Raw genomic sequence first — 13,504 nt, forward strand, 5'->3', positions numbered from 1 at the left:
GCTGTGCTTGCGCCCATCTGTGCTAATTTTAATTGATGGTGTATGTACACAAGCACTAGCTGGACATATTTGACCATTTAGATGCGTGTCTGGCGATCTGCGTCATGTATCCCTGTGCTATGGACTGTGTACTGTATGTGCAGCTAATATCAGCGTCGACTGCTTGTGAACCAGTCATAATACGATTAGGCATGTGACAGTATAACATTTTCATATGATAATTACTGAAGTTTTTTATCACGGTATAAGTTATCACAGTATTGAATTACATAAAAAACAAAACAAAAAAAAACTTGTTGAATGATAAACAAGCTCTATTGTTGTTCTCTTAATAAAATTATATTTTCAATACAAAACTGGTCTTTAAATTAACAGATAACAAAGAACTTTGAAAAGAACCCTGAACGTTTAAAAAAACTACCATCAACACCTTAGATACATAGCCAAATATAGCCGCAAGTGGCAATTGTCGGGGGGCAAGCACATATGGAAAAATGACAAAAATGATCAGATTTGAGAAGAAAGATCCTGTGGAACCCTAATTCAAACCCTAACTGCCTTCATCACAATAGAAAAATTTGATTTTCTTAAGTCATAGTGCCCCTTAGCATCAGAAATGTATGCAATTTTGCATATGGCCTCAGAATGTTGTCTTGGCCATGTGTTTTAAATTTTAAGTTTTATTTGCTTGCTCACAAGATACAGGCCAATTAGTAATTACGTACAGGCCACACCCCAAAACGTATTCGCTTATATCTTCCAAACGACTCAATGAATCAAAATTTATGAAATGAATTCTCAACGACGATTCTCACAAAATTGTATTTACAGCTTCGTGTAGAGACCCTTCTTGTGTATAATAAGTTTTATGACCATAGGCCATTCACAGTTTAAATTATTCTGTGCTGAAGTTTGATTGGCTGCTGGTGGCCATTTTGTTTTGTTTTTTCCTGAATCGATATGTTAAGGATATGTTAGCACTTGAACAAAAGAAGGTGCATATTTAATTTGTATTTTGTCAATCAAACGGCTGTGAAGTTATGACTTTTTTTAGTTAGTAGTGCTCCCTATGGGCAGAATTGGTGTGCATCCTCAACATGGCCTTTTGACTATGTGTACCAAGTTTGGTTACATTTGGACTTTGCTTTGAGTAGATATTGATCGATGAATCAAAGTGCGTTCAAACGAAGGAATTGTATCACTAATATCTTCAGAACACTTTGAATATTTTTGATAACTTTTTGTAAGGAGGGTCTGTAGATGACGTATACAAATTTTCATGCGAATCGGACTAATGGCCTAGGAGGAGTTTGAAAAAGTAGGGTTTACAGAAAATTCAAAATGGCATAAAATTTGTCAGGGCAGAAATGAAATTGGATATATGTGTTTTGTAGGGTTTGACTCAAGGAATCAGAGGAAAAAATTATTTTGATTCTGGCTCTTACGGTTGCGAAGGTATGAACAAAAACTTAAAAGTGCTTATTATAGCACCACCCAGGGTCGAATGGAGGCGTGTGCTTATGTCGGAGTAGCAGTGTGCATCTGGAACTATCCTGACAAGTTTAGGTTCTCTAGGACTTACGGAAACTTTTAGGGCAGAAAAATAGTAATGCGAAAAAATGGAAAATCAGTACAAATACAATAGGGTTCCAGCAGCTTTGGTGCTTGGCCCCCTAAATATAACATTTAGTTGATGTTTTAATATTTAAATGGTCATTCTGCCACAGGGCCACTGATCATTACAGATCAGGACAGACCTTGTCTTGTTGAGGCTAAGTAAGGCTAGACTAATTTTATTGAGCCAGCTACTAGGCTACAACAATAGTATCCATGCATTTTATTTTCTGGTTAGCAAGCCAGTTGCTAATACTGTATATAGCTAGGCGCTAGCTACAACTTTAATAACCGCGAGTTCACTCTCACTGTATGGCAACGTACTATTGCATAGCGTTCCAACTTGAAATTAACATTGAAATCTTCATTGTGCCTCAGTGAACTGCTCTGTGAGCACTAGAAAGCAAGCTACACATTATCTGCAAATGGCAATAAGAGTTCACTTTGTCATCTTAGTTGTCACTTAGCTAGTTGTCTCTTAAAGTGTTGTCTCTCAGTTTTCAAAAACAGTTTGGAAAAACAAGCAGAACTGTCACAACTTTTATCTTGCTGAATTGAATGCAATGATTGTCCCGCGGATGAGCGGACATGTTGTCAATGGCAGTTTCGCTGCCACTTTTCTCCCACATGTTTTACACAAATGGAAACCATCTCCAACCAACAATACCTCTGCATTTTTATGGAACCAAAAATACTTCCACTCTACCGATTTAACCTTATTAGAGGGCGGATAAAGGGTTGGCAGCATTCATCCATTCCTTCCAAGCTGGTTTGTTTACATCAGAGTGCACGTGTCATTTGTGCCGCATACACGCAGTGTTGTGAATCTTGATTTGTTGATTGGGAAAAAAACTACTGTGCAATCAGAAAAATAAAAAATAAAAAATTGGCCAAAAGGTTATATAGAATTATTTATGGTATTTTGAAGTGCCCACTATAACAATATCATGCATGTTATTTACTGTGATATACCGTATAACCGAATACCGCCACATGCCTAAATATTATTCAAGCTTTGCAAAGGAACTGTAATTGAAGAATGGGGCAGTTACTCACCCTGAGTAATCAGAACAGTGGGCATTTACATTGAAGTTTAAAGGAGACGCTGAGGCCAAACCCGAGCGTTTGAGACAGAGGGACAATTATAATTTACTACTAAACTATGACAATTTTGGTGCAAAATAATTTACTGAAATTATCAGTGGACCTCAGTGAACCGCTTTAAATCGAATCGTGAACCTCACACCATAAATCTAACAGAATCATGAGATAACCATACAGTCTCACCCACCCATAGTTATAACGTCGTTTTAGCCAGTAACTTTTGGTTGAGTCATTGGACAAAAATTTGTGTCAACACTGTTCACAGTGACTTTCACTCAGATGCATCAGCAGCACTCAACACTCTGGAGAAGATTAGAGGGCAATCACATAGAACGCATTCTACCTTTAAAAACTGGGTAGATGGAGCACATCTCAATGGAACATAATTTAAGGGTCTTGAGATACATTTCTAAAATAACTATTTTTAACAACACATAGTTTAAAAAATGTGACACTCATGGCGCAAGTCAAGACGCTGAAAAAAGCAGTGAGATCCGATGTAACTACCAAAGATTTCCATCTGATGCACAAGTATTGTGCATAGACCAATAATTCAATAGTAAAAATACCCGCCAAGTACTTGGCTGATTTATACTGTATGTCGAGTAATTATAGTAGACAAATGCCAGTCCCTTGTATTGAACAGACTGTATTAAGTGTAGAGTTTGTGCATTGTTCACTTTAAGGTCTAAAACTCTTGTGCATGTAGGCTATGTCTGAGTTCTACATTGTTTTGCTCTATGCGTGTGTGTGCTCAGGTTAATGAATAATAAAGGCCATTAGGTCTTCTGTGCCAAGTTTCAGAGGTGCGGGCACTAGTGGAGTAGTCATTTAATCCTGCCTTATTAGTCTGTCTCCTTGTCTATGTCTGTCTAAACATATCTCAATAGACTGCAACTGTAGGGCTCCGGCAGTATGAATCCCATTCAAAATCTCCAAATACTATTGAAATTGATCGGCCTTTAGTATAGACACTGTGTTGTTGGTTCCATCAGAGCCTGAATGACAAAAAGGACATTAGGGCTGAAATGATTAGTCGACGTTATCGACAACGTCAACAATAAAAAATTGTTGACAAAAATTTTCATTGTAGAATATTCGTTTGATCTCATTTAATGTAGCATGAGATCACATTAAACTCTAACGATGACGCATGAGTGCAGCACTGCAGATTGTGCCTGACTGAGGAGAGGAAGAATTACACAGCTCACAATCAACTCAAACTCAAAATTTTTCAAACAGCTTTAGGTGATGTAGATCGCGAAGGATGAGAGAATTATACAAAAATACCAAATAAGTAAATGCAGAAGCGCTCTCGTTGTGGAATTAGTGGAGCTGGAGTTGCTGCTCCGCTGAAGCAAAACTTAAAGGAAACACCCCGGCGTTACATCTTAAATGCTATATTATATTTAATGCGTTATAGTTTTATTAAAGTTCAAATAATACGGAAGCAGATCATGTAAATAACTTCAAACTCCGAAACTGGTATTTCTCTGTGCTGTCAGCGCCTCTTCTATGAGTTTCGTGAAGTGTCCCGATCTAAGGGGGAGAGATTGAAACTGCACCCGGCTGATGCACTCTGTCGCATGGATGCTCGTTCCTCGTGCTCACGCGCTTGCTGCAGCTAGATTATAACGTGATGGCTCGCGACTTATTGAAGCATAATATATGTGTCACTGTGCATTTCTTATCGTGAAGAAAACTGGCAATACGCAGCTTTATTTATAAGAGAGAGTTTGTTTTTTTGTGAGTTAAAGATGGATTGAAGTGAACAGAAAGGTGAGAGAGGGTAGTCTTTGCCCCATTATATACTACATCAAAATACATTTTTGATTTGTTTTTGTTTTGGCTTGTTTTCCAATATAAATATCTAAAACTCCTTTAAAACATCGTGCATTTACTTTAGCAGCTATACTGCAGAAGAAAAAACTGTTATCTGAGAATGTTGAATATAATATTAAAAATACAAATATTTTAAAAATCTAAAAAATACTTAAAAAAAAAAAAAAAGAATATATATATATATATATATATATATATATATATATATATATATATATATATATATATATATATATATATATGCATTCACCTGAGAAGCAGCATATAAGATATTTAGACTTGCTTTTAGAGAATAGATCATGAATATAAGTATATTTTGTCTTCACTGCACTCACAGAAGTATAACCATGTGAAAAAATAAATTCATATATAAAATACACTTATATTTAAGATACATTCTCTTAAAGAAAGTCTAAATATCTTATATGTTGCTTCTCAAGTAAATGTATCTTGTTTTAAGGATTTTAGACTATTTTAAATGGAAAACAAGACAAAAACACTTAATAACAATAGGATTTTTAGCAGAGAATTTCTTTACTGAATTAAACTTAGTGAAAGGTATCATTTTTTCCCTTTAATTCAGTGAATGTCATTTAGAGGTATTTTTAAAAGATGATTTTGTCGGGGGCCTGGGTAGTATTGATGCTGACTACCACCCCTGGAGTTGCGAGTTCGAATCTAGTGTGTGCTGAGTGACTCCAGCCAGGTCTCCTAGCAACCAAATTGGCCCGGTTGCTAGGGAGGGTAGAGTCACATGGGGTAACCTTCTCGTGGTCACGATTAAGTGGTTCTCGCTCTCAATGCGGCGCATGGTAAGTTGTGCATGGATCGCGGAGAGTAGCATGAGCCTCCACATGCTGTGAGTCTCCGCGGTGTCATGCACAGCAAGCCACGTGATAAGATGCGCGGAATCGATGGTCTCAGAAGCAGAGTCAACTGAGACTTGTCCTCTTCCACCCGGATTGAGGTGAGTAACTGCGCCACCACAAGGACCTAGTAAGTAGTAAGTAGTGGGAATTGAGCATTCCAAAATTGGGGAGAAAAGGGGATGAAAAAAAGAAAAAAAAAAGATGATCTTAGTCCTCTTTATTGTTAGTAAGCAAGTTTAATTAAACCTTTTAAGTCGGGGCACAAGCTGAATAATCGGTTAAGAGCTAATGTTTAATTGTTGCAATAATTGCCGAATAGTCTATTAATTGTTCTAATAATCGTTAGATGAATCGATTATCAAAATAATAATTAGTTGCAGCTCTAAAGGACATTCATGGATGTGTAATGTTTTTTGTGAGCTTGCAAAGTCTAGCAGTGTAAGGTTAGTTAATGTTACCCATAATGTTACCTAGCTACCTACCTACCAAATGTTATATTTGATGTTGTAGCTTTAGAGCATGAAAGACAGGTTTTTTTTTTTTGTTAAGAAAAAGACACACAAACCCAGAGTGACTCGACTGCATCATACACAATGCTTTATGAAATCAGCAGTTCATTAATTCCCTCAGACCCTCCCTGAAATTCCTGTGGTGAATATAAATGGGAAATACTTCAAGAAATATGCTTTTGAGCTCTTTTCGTCTGTCTGCTTACTGTGCTCATTTACATTCTTATCATTGAATTTAGGCTAAATAAGCAGTTTGCTTTGGCAAAACTGTGATGTATTCTATCCCTTGAGTTCAGTTCAATTAAATGCTGTGCTGCTGTCTTACAATGTCAGAATGCTCTACTGGTCTTTATCATCGCATTAATGTCTCAGACTCGGCACAGGTTTTGTTTGTAAGACTGCAGAAAGGAGTATTGTGGCATGTAAGGGTTTTCGTTAGTGTGTAATTATTATGGTCAGTGGTGGGGGATTCGTGGGGAGTGTTTTATCTGTTTGAGTCTGAGGTCACTGACCAGTCACACTGAACACACAATATGTCACATGCCATTACAATCTGTTTTTTCTCCTAATGCTTGTCTCTCTGTCTCTGTCGCTTCCTACTTTTCCACTCTTTCTCCTCATCTCTTCTTGTCTCCAGTATGTCTGCTCCTGTATCAGGTAGTAAGACCCCAGTGGACTATGGCGTTCAGATTCGCTTTATAAATGATCTGCATGACACTGGTGGGGGAGTTAGTGGGCAGTCTCAGAAAGGTGGTTCCAAAAAGACCTCTTCTCGCTATGGAGTGGCAGTGAGGGTGCAGGGCATCGGGGGACAGCCATATGTTTTCCTGAAGGAAGGAGAGAAAGGTGACTCATATGGAGTACAGCTGAGAACACAACCACCTGCTTATAACAGCCTGCCCAGGTAATTTTTGTGATTTTCTCTCAAGCTCTTCTTTTGCAAGTCTAACACAATAGATTTATGTCAGAAATTACAAAATTATTGCTGGACAGGCCGCTCAAAACAAACAGAAAATTTTTATAGCGCCAAAGAGATGGTGTTTACAGTTTGCAAGGACATCAACCTACAAATGGCCTATTTACTTATAGATGTTTCTGTGTAATAAGCTATGATATGAGACAGTGACCATGTTTACATGCACTTAAGAAAACGGTTTATTCTAGGCTTTTAGCAAAAAGTGGTTTTCTGAAACATCATGTAAACAAGAACTCTGATTTCCTTACGCCGTTTGAGCGATTAAGAGAAAACGGTTTAATACACCTAGGTTTCTCCCAGAGAATGCAGCTTAATGTGGTCATGTAAACACACAAGCGGCGTTCTGATGAGTGTTTGAAGAGTGTGCGTGTGTGGAACAGACCAGATAACAAATGTCATAGGATGGAGCCCAACATGTCAACACAGCAGAAAGAATTAAACATTTCTGGGAGTACAGAGGGAAAATCACATACACGATAAACCATACCCATTTATACACACGAATGTAAAATATCGACTGTCCCTAACCTCCACATATATGCACTCGTACATTGTGGGAGTTTTATGTAAGAGGGAACCCCCACTACTGCGTTGCAATTCAGCTGCAGGTCACGAAAGTAAGTTAAGGAGACAAACACAGCAATAACTCTGAAATATCTGGAAATAAAGTGAATCAACGGAGAGTAAAATAGTGAAGTCTTCCCTGGATGCCATGTGTGTTATTTACACAAGCGTCGCAGGAAAATTACATTGCTGCGGAGAAAGCTGCTTACTGACAGAGCCGCACGTATATGGGAGTAAAGGGTACACCGCTTAAACCGTGCATGTAAACAGGAATGCTGTTTTCTAGCAATAAGCCGCTTTCTGGTGTCCATCTAAACATAGTCAATATTTTATCATCAAAAAAAGTTACACTTCAGCTTTAAATCTATGTATTAAATCTACATACCTACTGTATGTTTCTGTTTTTCTGTGTTAGGAGGAGAGAGGATGGGGTAATCCAGGGGCCGTATTTCTCATCTGGAGACAACAGCCCCCTTCGTAGGGCTCAGTCTCATGGCTCCCTTTTGGAGAGAGACGGCAGCAGCGATGACTTCACAGACCAACTCGGACGTCCGCTTGGAGATGGACGCTCTGGTAGCTACGGCAACCTGGATGGAGGTGTTAGAGTTGGAACGGAGCGACCGAGAGGAAGGATGGAGATAAGTCAATTGGGTGGTTCCTACCAGGCAGGGCTGAATGGATCTCTTGGAAGAGGGAGAGGTGGAGGCAGTCTCTACACCTCATCGGAATCTGTCGAAATGTCTCCACAAGGCGAGCACACGCACAACCAATCAGCTCCCAGCTCTAGACGTCACACTCCTGTCCACAAACTCGTCGACAGATTTGATGGGAGCTCTGCTGTACAGGCAGGGAACACAGGGGTCTCCACAAGGGGGCGCTACCCTGGCCTAAATGCAGAAGACAGACCTGCTTCTGTCTCACCTCTCTCTTCCTTACCTACCTCTGCCTACAGCAGCCTAGGGCGGGGCTCAGCTTCTGTTGCCAAGGTTTCAGCTGTTACTTCATTTGCACCCTCATCAGCTGAGTCACATGTGAGTGATGAGTTAAATTACAAGTGTTTGTATTGAGGTTTGCTATGTTATCTAACATTTTGACCTACATTTCACCTGATTCTAACTTCAAATCAAAATATTCACAGGATATTTAATGAGAAGCCATCTGGTTCTTTTTAATCACTTAGCATTGCCATTATCATCTATGTCTGTTCTTAGACTATTGCAAGGATGTAAATAATAACAGAAGAATTCGAATGTCACTGACCCTGAAGCATTTCTGGTATCATTACCGCATCCTTGAAATAAGGCTCTAAGTTAACTTATTTTCTCAAAGAACATCAAACGTTTACTTGAAGTGACTTATCCAGACGTTTTGTTGATATAGAGGGTCTACGGAAGAGAGGCGATGAAAGTGTCTCTTGTTTAGATGCTCACAATTATTTCCTCTCTGTAAAAATTTATATTTGATCGCTCCTGTTATAATCAATGAAGCCGTTCATTGAAGCTGTCTGCGTGACCTGTGGACAAACGGCTTCTTGTGTGAAAAATTGCTTTATGTTCCTCATTTGTAAGCTGCTTTGGATAAAAGCGTCTGCTAAAAAACTAAATGTGGAGTGGTGGTGACGTAGTGGGCTAAAGCACATAAATGGTAGGTTACTGAAGGCTATAGAAGGTTGCTGGTTCAATCCCCACAGCCATCACCATTGTGTCCTTGAGCAAGGCACTTAACTCCGGGTTGCTCCAGGGGGATTGTCCCTGTAATAAGTGCACTGTAAGTCGCTTTTGATAAAAGCGTCTGCCAAATGCATAAATGTAAATGTCAAAGTAAATGACTTGCGCAGCTTCGTTTATTATTATGGGATCGATCTATTGTCATTTTTAGAGCTCTACCTCTCAGACTTACAATTAGTTGGCATACATTTTGTTCACCTACCAGAGATAAGAAGTGTGCTACAGTTTTTAATACTGCACATATCCAGCCGCCTCGCTTTACAGCAGCGGTTCATGCGTCCATATGCGGTTGCTTTTTCAGATATCAAAACACTTCAATTTCCATTAGTTCCAGACATCCAGGGAGCATCCAGCCACCGAACAACATGGTTCACATTTTAATACATATTTTAATGATATATTATGACAATCGTGTTAACGTTAGTAACATTAATCGTGTTAAAGTCACTATGAATGAAGCGCCTCCCACTGTTGTTTTGAATAAGTCTGAAAACTAGCAGGAAATGTTAAAGGGACAAAGACCTTACTTCCTTAATCTGATGGTCTTTAAAAGTACTTTCCTTGGGGACTTTCTTTGCTTCCAGCTAGTTCTGCATTTTCTCAAAAGTGCCCTTGATTTGACCTGATAGCCAGCCTGAGGTAGCATCCTAACTGAAACAGAATGCTGTACAAAGGCAACAATTCCGTGGCTCACAAATTGCACTCCTATGGTGAAGTTTACAGTAGACTCAACTCACAATTGATTTCAATGGAGCTTGGCATTAGCATGTTGATAAACGAATGAAACGACACTCAAAGAAGCATAAAAGTACATGATACACACAAACTGGGTAAAATAGTCAAATTGTAATTAAATTGAACTATTTTTATTTGGGCTGTCAATCGATTAAAATTTGTAGTAAAGTTAATTAAATGATGTGCAGTAAAAAACTAATTAATTGTAATTAATTGCATATATCAATAATTGCATATATCAATATATAATAATTCAGATAATTCAAAGATATTACATTATTGTGGCAGACGATTTATTAATTAGACATTACAAAATGTTATTTTAGAAGTAAATATATTGTTCGTTTTATTTCCATAAATAATTATGCTTTTAGAACAGCCTTTGTGTGCCACAATGCCTTAATGCTGTATAGTGAGGCAGCTCACTGGGTTTTGGAAAAGAACTACTGCTCTATATACATTAGGTGGAATTTGAGAAGGTTATAGTAAGGCAAATCATCAACCCAATTCCCTGTTCTCTCCTGCATTGAATGTCATTTGGCTTGATTTAACTGATTGGTGTCAGCTGACAGAGTGTGTACTTATGTTACTATTCAGAGGGAACAATTGTACAGTAAATCACTCCACTACATTAAGGAAAGTTAGTTGTGAGTTTAACACTCATTCTGTGAGGGCTGTGCTTGAAGTTGAATGAAATGTGCTTGTTATCTTCTTCTGCTTTTAGGTAACCCCTGACCTTTTGATGGACCAGGGCCAAAGTTCAGGGTCAGAGTTCTCAGCAGAGGATCAAATACAGCAGATAATCTATGATGTTCTACGACAAGGGTAAACCAATATAACAGATAATGCATATCCACGTTAAGAATTATTTTCTAAATCATAGCTAATGCAGAATGATGAAGTTCAACTTTAAGATAGCTTATTCATTCATCCATGTCCTTATGAATGAAAGATACCCTGCTTGCTTGGTGCCGCTTATGCATTCAAGTCTTATCTCACTGTCCCTATCAATAAATGGCAAAAAAGGCCAAAAATTATTTTGTTCTTTGTTCTTTTTTTTTCTTTTAAGAAAAAAAGCTGCAACCAATATCTAGAGATCAAGGTGGCAGATTGCCAGATATGTGTACACACACACAATGTAATAATCAATAATGAGGCATACACAAAATCCCGCAAATTAACCTTTTTTTACTCAAAAATTAATATGACTTTCTTTCCTCCATGAAACACAAAAGGAGATGTTAGGAAGTATATTAGTCTGAGTAACCATTCAGTTTCATTGCATTTTTTCCCCCCATACAATGAAAGTGAATGTCTGCCTGACATCTCTTTGCTTGTGAAACGGTAGAAAGGATGTCATACAGGTTTGGTACAACATAGGCAGAATTTTCATTTTTGAGTGAACTATCCCTTTAACTTGAAGTTCACAAAACATTTTGACAATCAATAAATGTGCATTATTCTTTGATAAGCTGTCATCTAGGGAGAAGTAAGACTTTTGTTTATCAGTCAAGTGGGCTCGATTAATGGCCGATATATCGATCTAAACATGACAGATGATTTTACACAATTAAGCACAAGCCATTAAAGAGGCTAAACATTGTAAGAATGACTATTCTTTTTCTCATCCGTCAGGAGTACAGAGGGAGATGCTGCCATTAAGCGCAGGGTTCGAATCATTTGTGACAAGATTCAAGGACTGAAGGTACAGTGAATGGTAGTGAACATCACACTTTGAAACTTTGAAAAGACATTGGTATTTGTTCTCTCTGAATTTCCCGGCACTGAATTGGCATATAACATGGAATCATGGAACTAAGCTTGTAATTCACTTCACATTATGTACAGTAACTTCACATCATGTAACCCTACTTTTAAACCAGATGACTGACATCTACAGTATTTTTGGTTATCCTGCTTCCACAAATAATATAACTCACCCAGTTTTGTACCAAAATACCTTATCATCAGGTTGAACCTCAACTCTCTAAACATTTTCAGGTGAACTGAATCATAGTCATTGACACAAACAAAAGACACTGGAACAAACCAGTGATGCATTGCAATGGCTTGAGCCTGTCTATACTTAAACCACAGAAGCAGCATGTCAGAATATTCCCTAACAAGGACCAATCAGCTGTGAGCTTGATGGGAGTTTTGTGTGAACAGTGTGCAAGGAATATTTTATATAATCTTGGGCAATTCAGGTGTTCTAAACCCAGCTGTGAATTAATCTGTCATTTTAAAATGCTGTCATAAACAAATTTTAAGAGTAAGAGATTATTTACTCTAGTGATAAAAAAAAAACCCTGTCTGGCTCTGGTGGTAGGCTCAGTTGGCACAATTATTAGGTGCCACTGAAATGACCATCACTTTAATGGCTTTTTAGGTGTTGGCATCTCTTGCTGTGCTGTAATGAATTGGCAGCAGATCCAATCTCACTTAGAACAGCTGAGCCCAATTTAGAGTGAGTGGAGGATAGAATGTACGTTTTCCTCCACCATCAGCTATCATACACAAACACGGTCATTGAATTATAATATTTAATAAACAAATTATCCAGAGCATAAATGCACATGTTATATGAAACAATCTACCCATTTATCTAACAGACACTGATCACCTATTTTCCAGTCTCTTCTTGCAAATACCCAAGCATCCTAAAATAAATTTGGGCCTCTGGAAAAATTATATTTAAACACTGTCATTAAAATATATGTTGACATAAAAGCTTGAGGTGCAAGATTTGTTCGATCAGTTGCAAACAGTGGGCCATTTAGCTTTAGTACAACTACCAGAGATAGAGGCAGGAGATATATAGTATGCCTGATGGATGGGTCTGGGATCTGCTGCCAGGAACAATCTATAACTTTTAAATGAACAACATGGATGAGATTCCGAACATCCTGTCTCAAGATAATCTTGAGCATTTGAAAACTGGCACAGCAGGACAAATAAAACTTTTAAGTTTTACACTCACTGTTAAAAGACTTTGATTGCAACTTTTAATCCTGTGTGCCATGCTGGATGTTGACAAAGACTTTCATATTTTTAAGATACTGAATAATAGTAATTATGTCATGAATGGTATAATATTATTTTTACAGTGCTTTCAAGGCAGCTCTGTGTTGAGATTCCTCAATCATTTTTGTTACAGGTTTTGTTCTAAAACCTATACCGAATTAATTTAGCCCTAACCGTGTACAAACCCGATTCAGACTTGGTTTTGTAGAATATTTCAGCCTTACAGTAGGTGTGCTGTCTATTTTAGGCTATTTTAAACTTTACATAAGGTACTGTAAGCGATTTCAGCTAAATTGCTGGCTTTTTGCCACAAACCCTCTCTCCAAAATCCTGCCCTCCAAATCATGACAGCAAACCAGAATATGCAAAAATATTCACAGGCAGAGAGCTTTTCTGATTTGCTAAAAAATTGCAGACCACCCCTTGTTTTTTATGTTAACGGAGCTCTAGGGCTCTCACAGAGTCGAGTGTGATTTCTCAGGACATCTGTGTTAAATTTAAAGTTTGAAAATTTCCCTTATGATTTAATTTACTGTGAAT

General features: G+C 38.0%; 1 protein-coding gene across 2 annotated transcripts in view; it reads left to right on the top strand.

Annotated features, from left to right (window-relative positions):
* The window catches only part of LOC127452896 (cingulin-like), a 49,976-nt gene that overhangs the window by 17,612 nt on the left and 18,860 nt on the right, over positions 1-13,504 (top strand). For both annotated transcript variants that reach the window (XM_051718752.1, XM_051718753.1), the window contains exons 2-5: positions 6,576-6,842; positions 7,894-8,509; positions 10,665-10,765; positions 11,576-11,645. In XM_051718752.1, the coding sequence (XP_051574712.1) occupies positions 6,577-6,842; positions 7,894-8,509; positions 10,665-10,765; positions 11,576-11,645 (1,053 nt within the window). In that variant the 5' untranslated portion in view covers position 6,576. The remainder of the gene's footprint in view (positions 1-6,575; positions 6,843-7,893; positions 8,510-10,664; positions 10,766-11,575; positions 11,646-13,504) is intronic.

The sequence above is a fragment of the Myxocyprinus asiaticus genome, chromosome 15, assembly GCF_019703515.2.
Source record: "Myxocyprinus asiaticus isolate MX2 ecotype Aquarium Trade chromosome 15, UBuf_Myxa_2, whole genome shotgun sequence".
NCBI classification, from domain to species: domain Eukaryota; kingdom Metazoa; phylum Chordata; class Actinopteri; order Cypriniformes; family Catostomidae; genus Myxocyprinus; species Myxocyprinus asiaticus.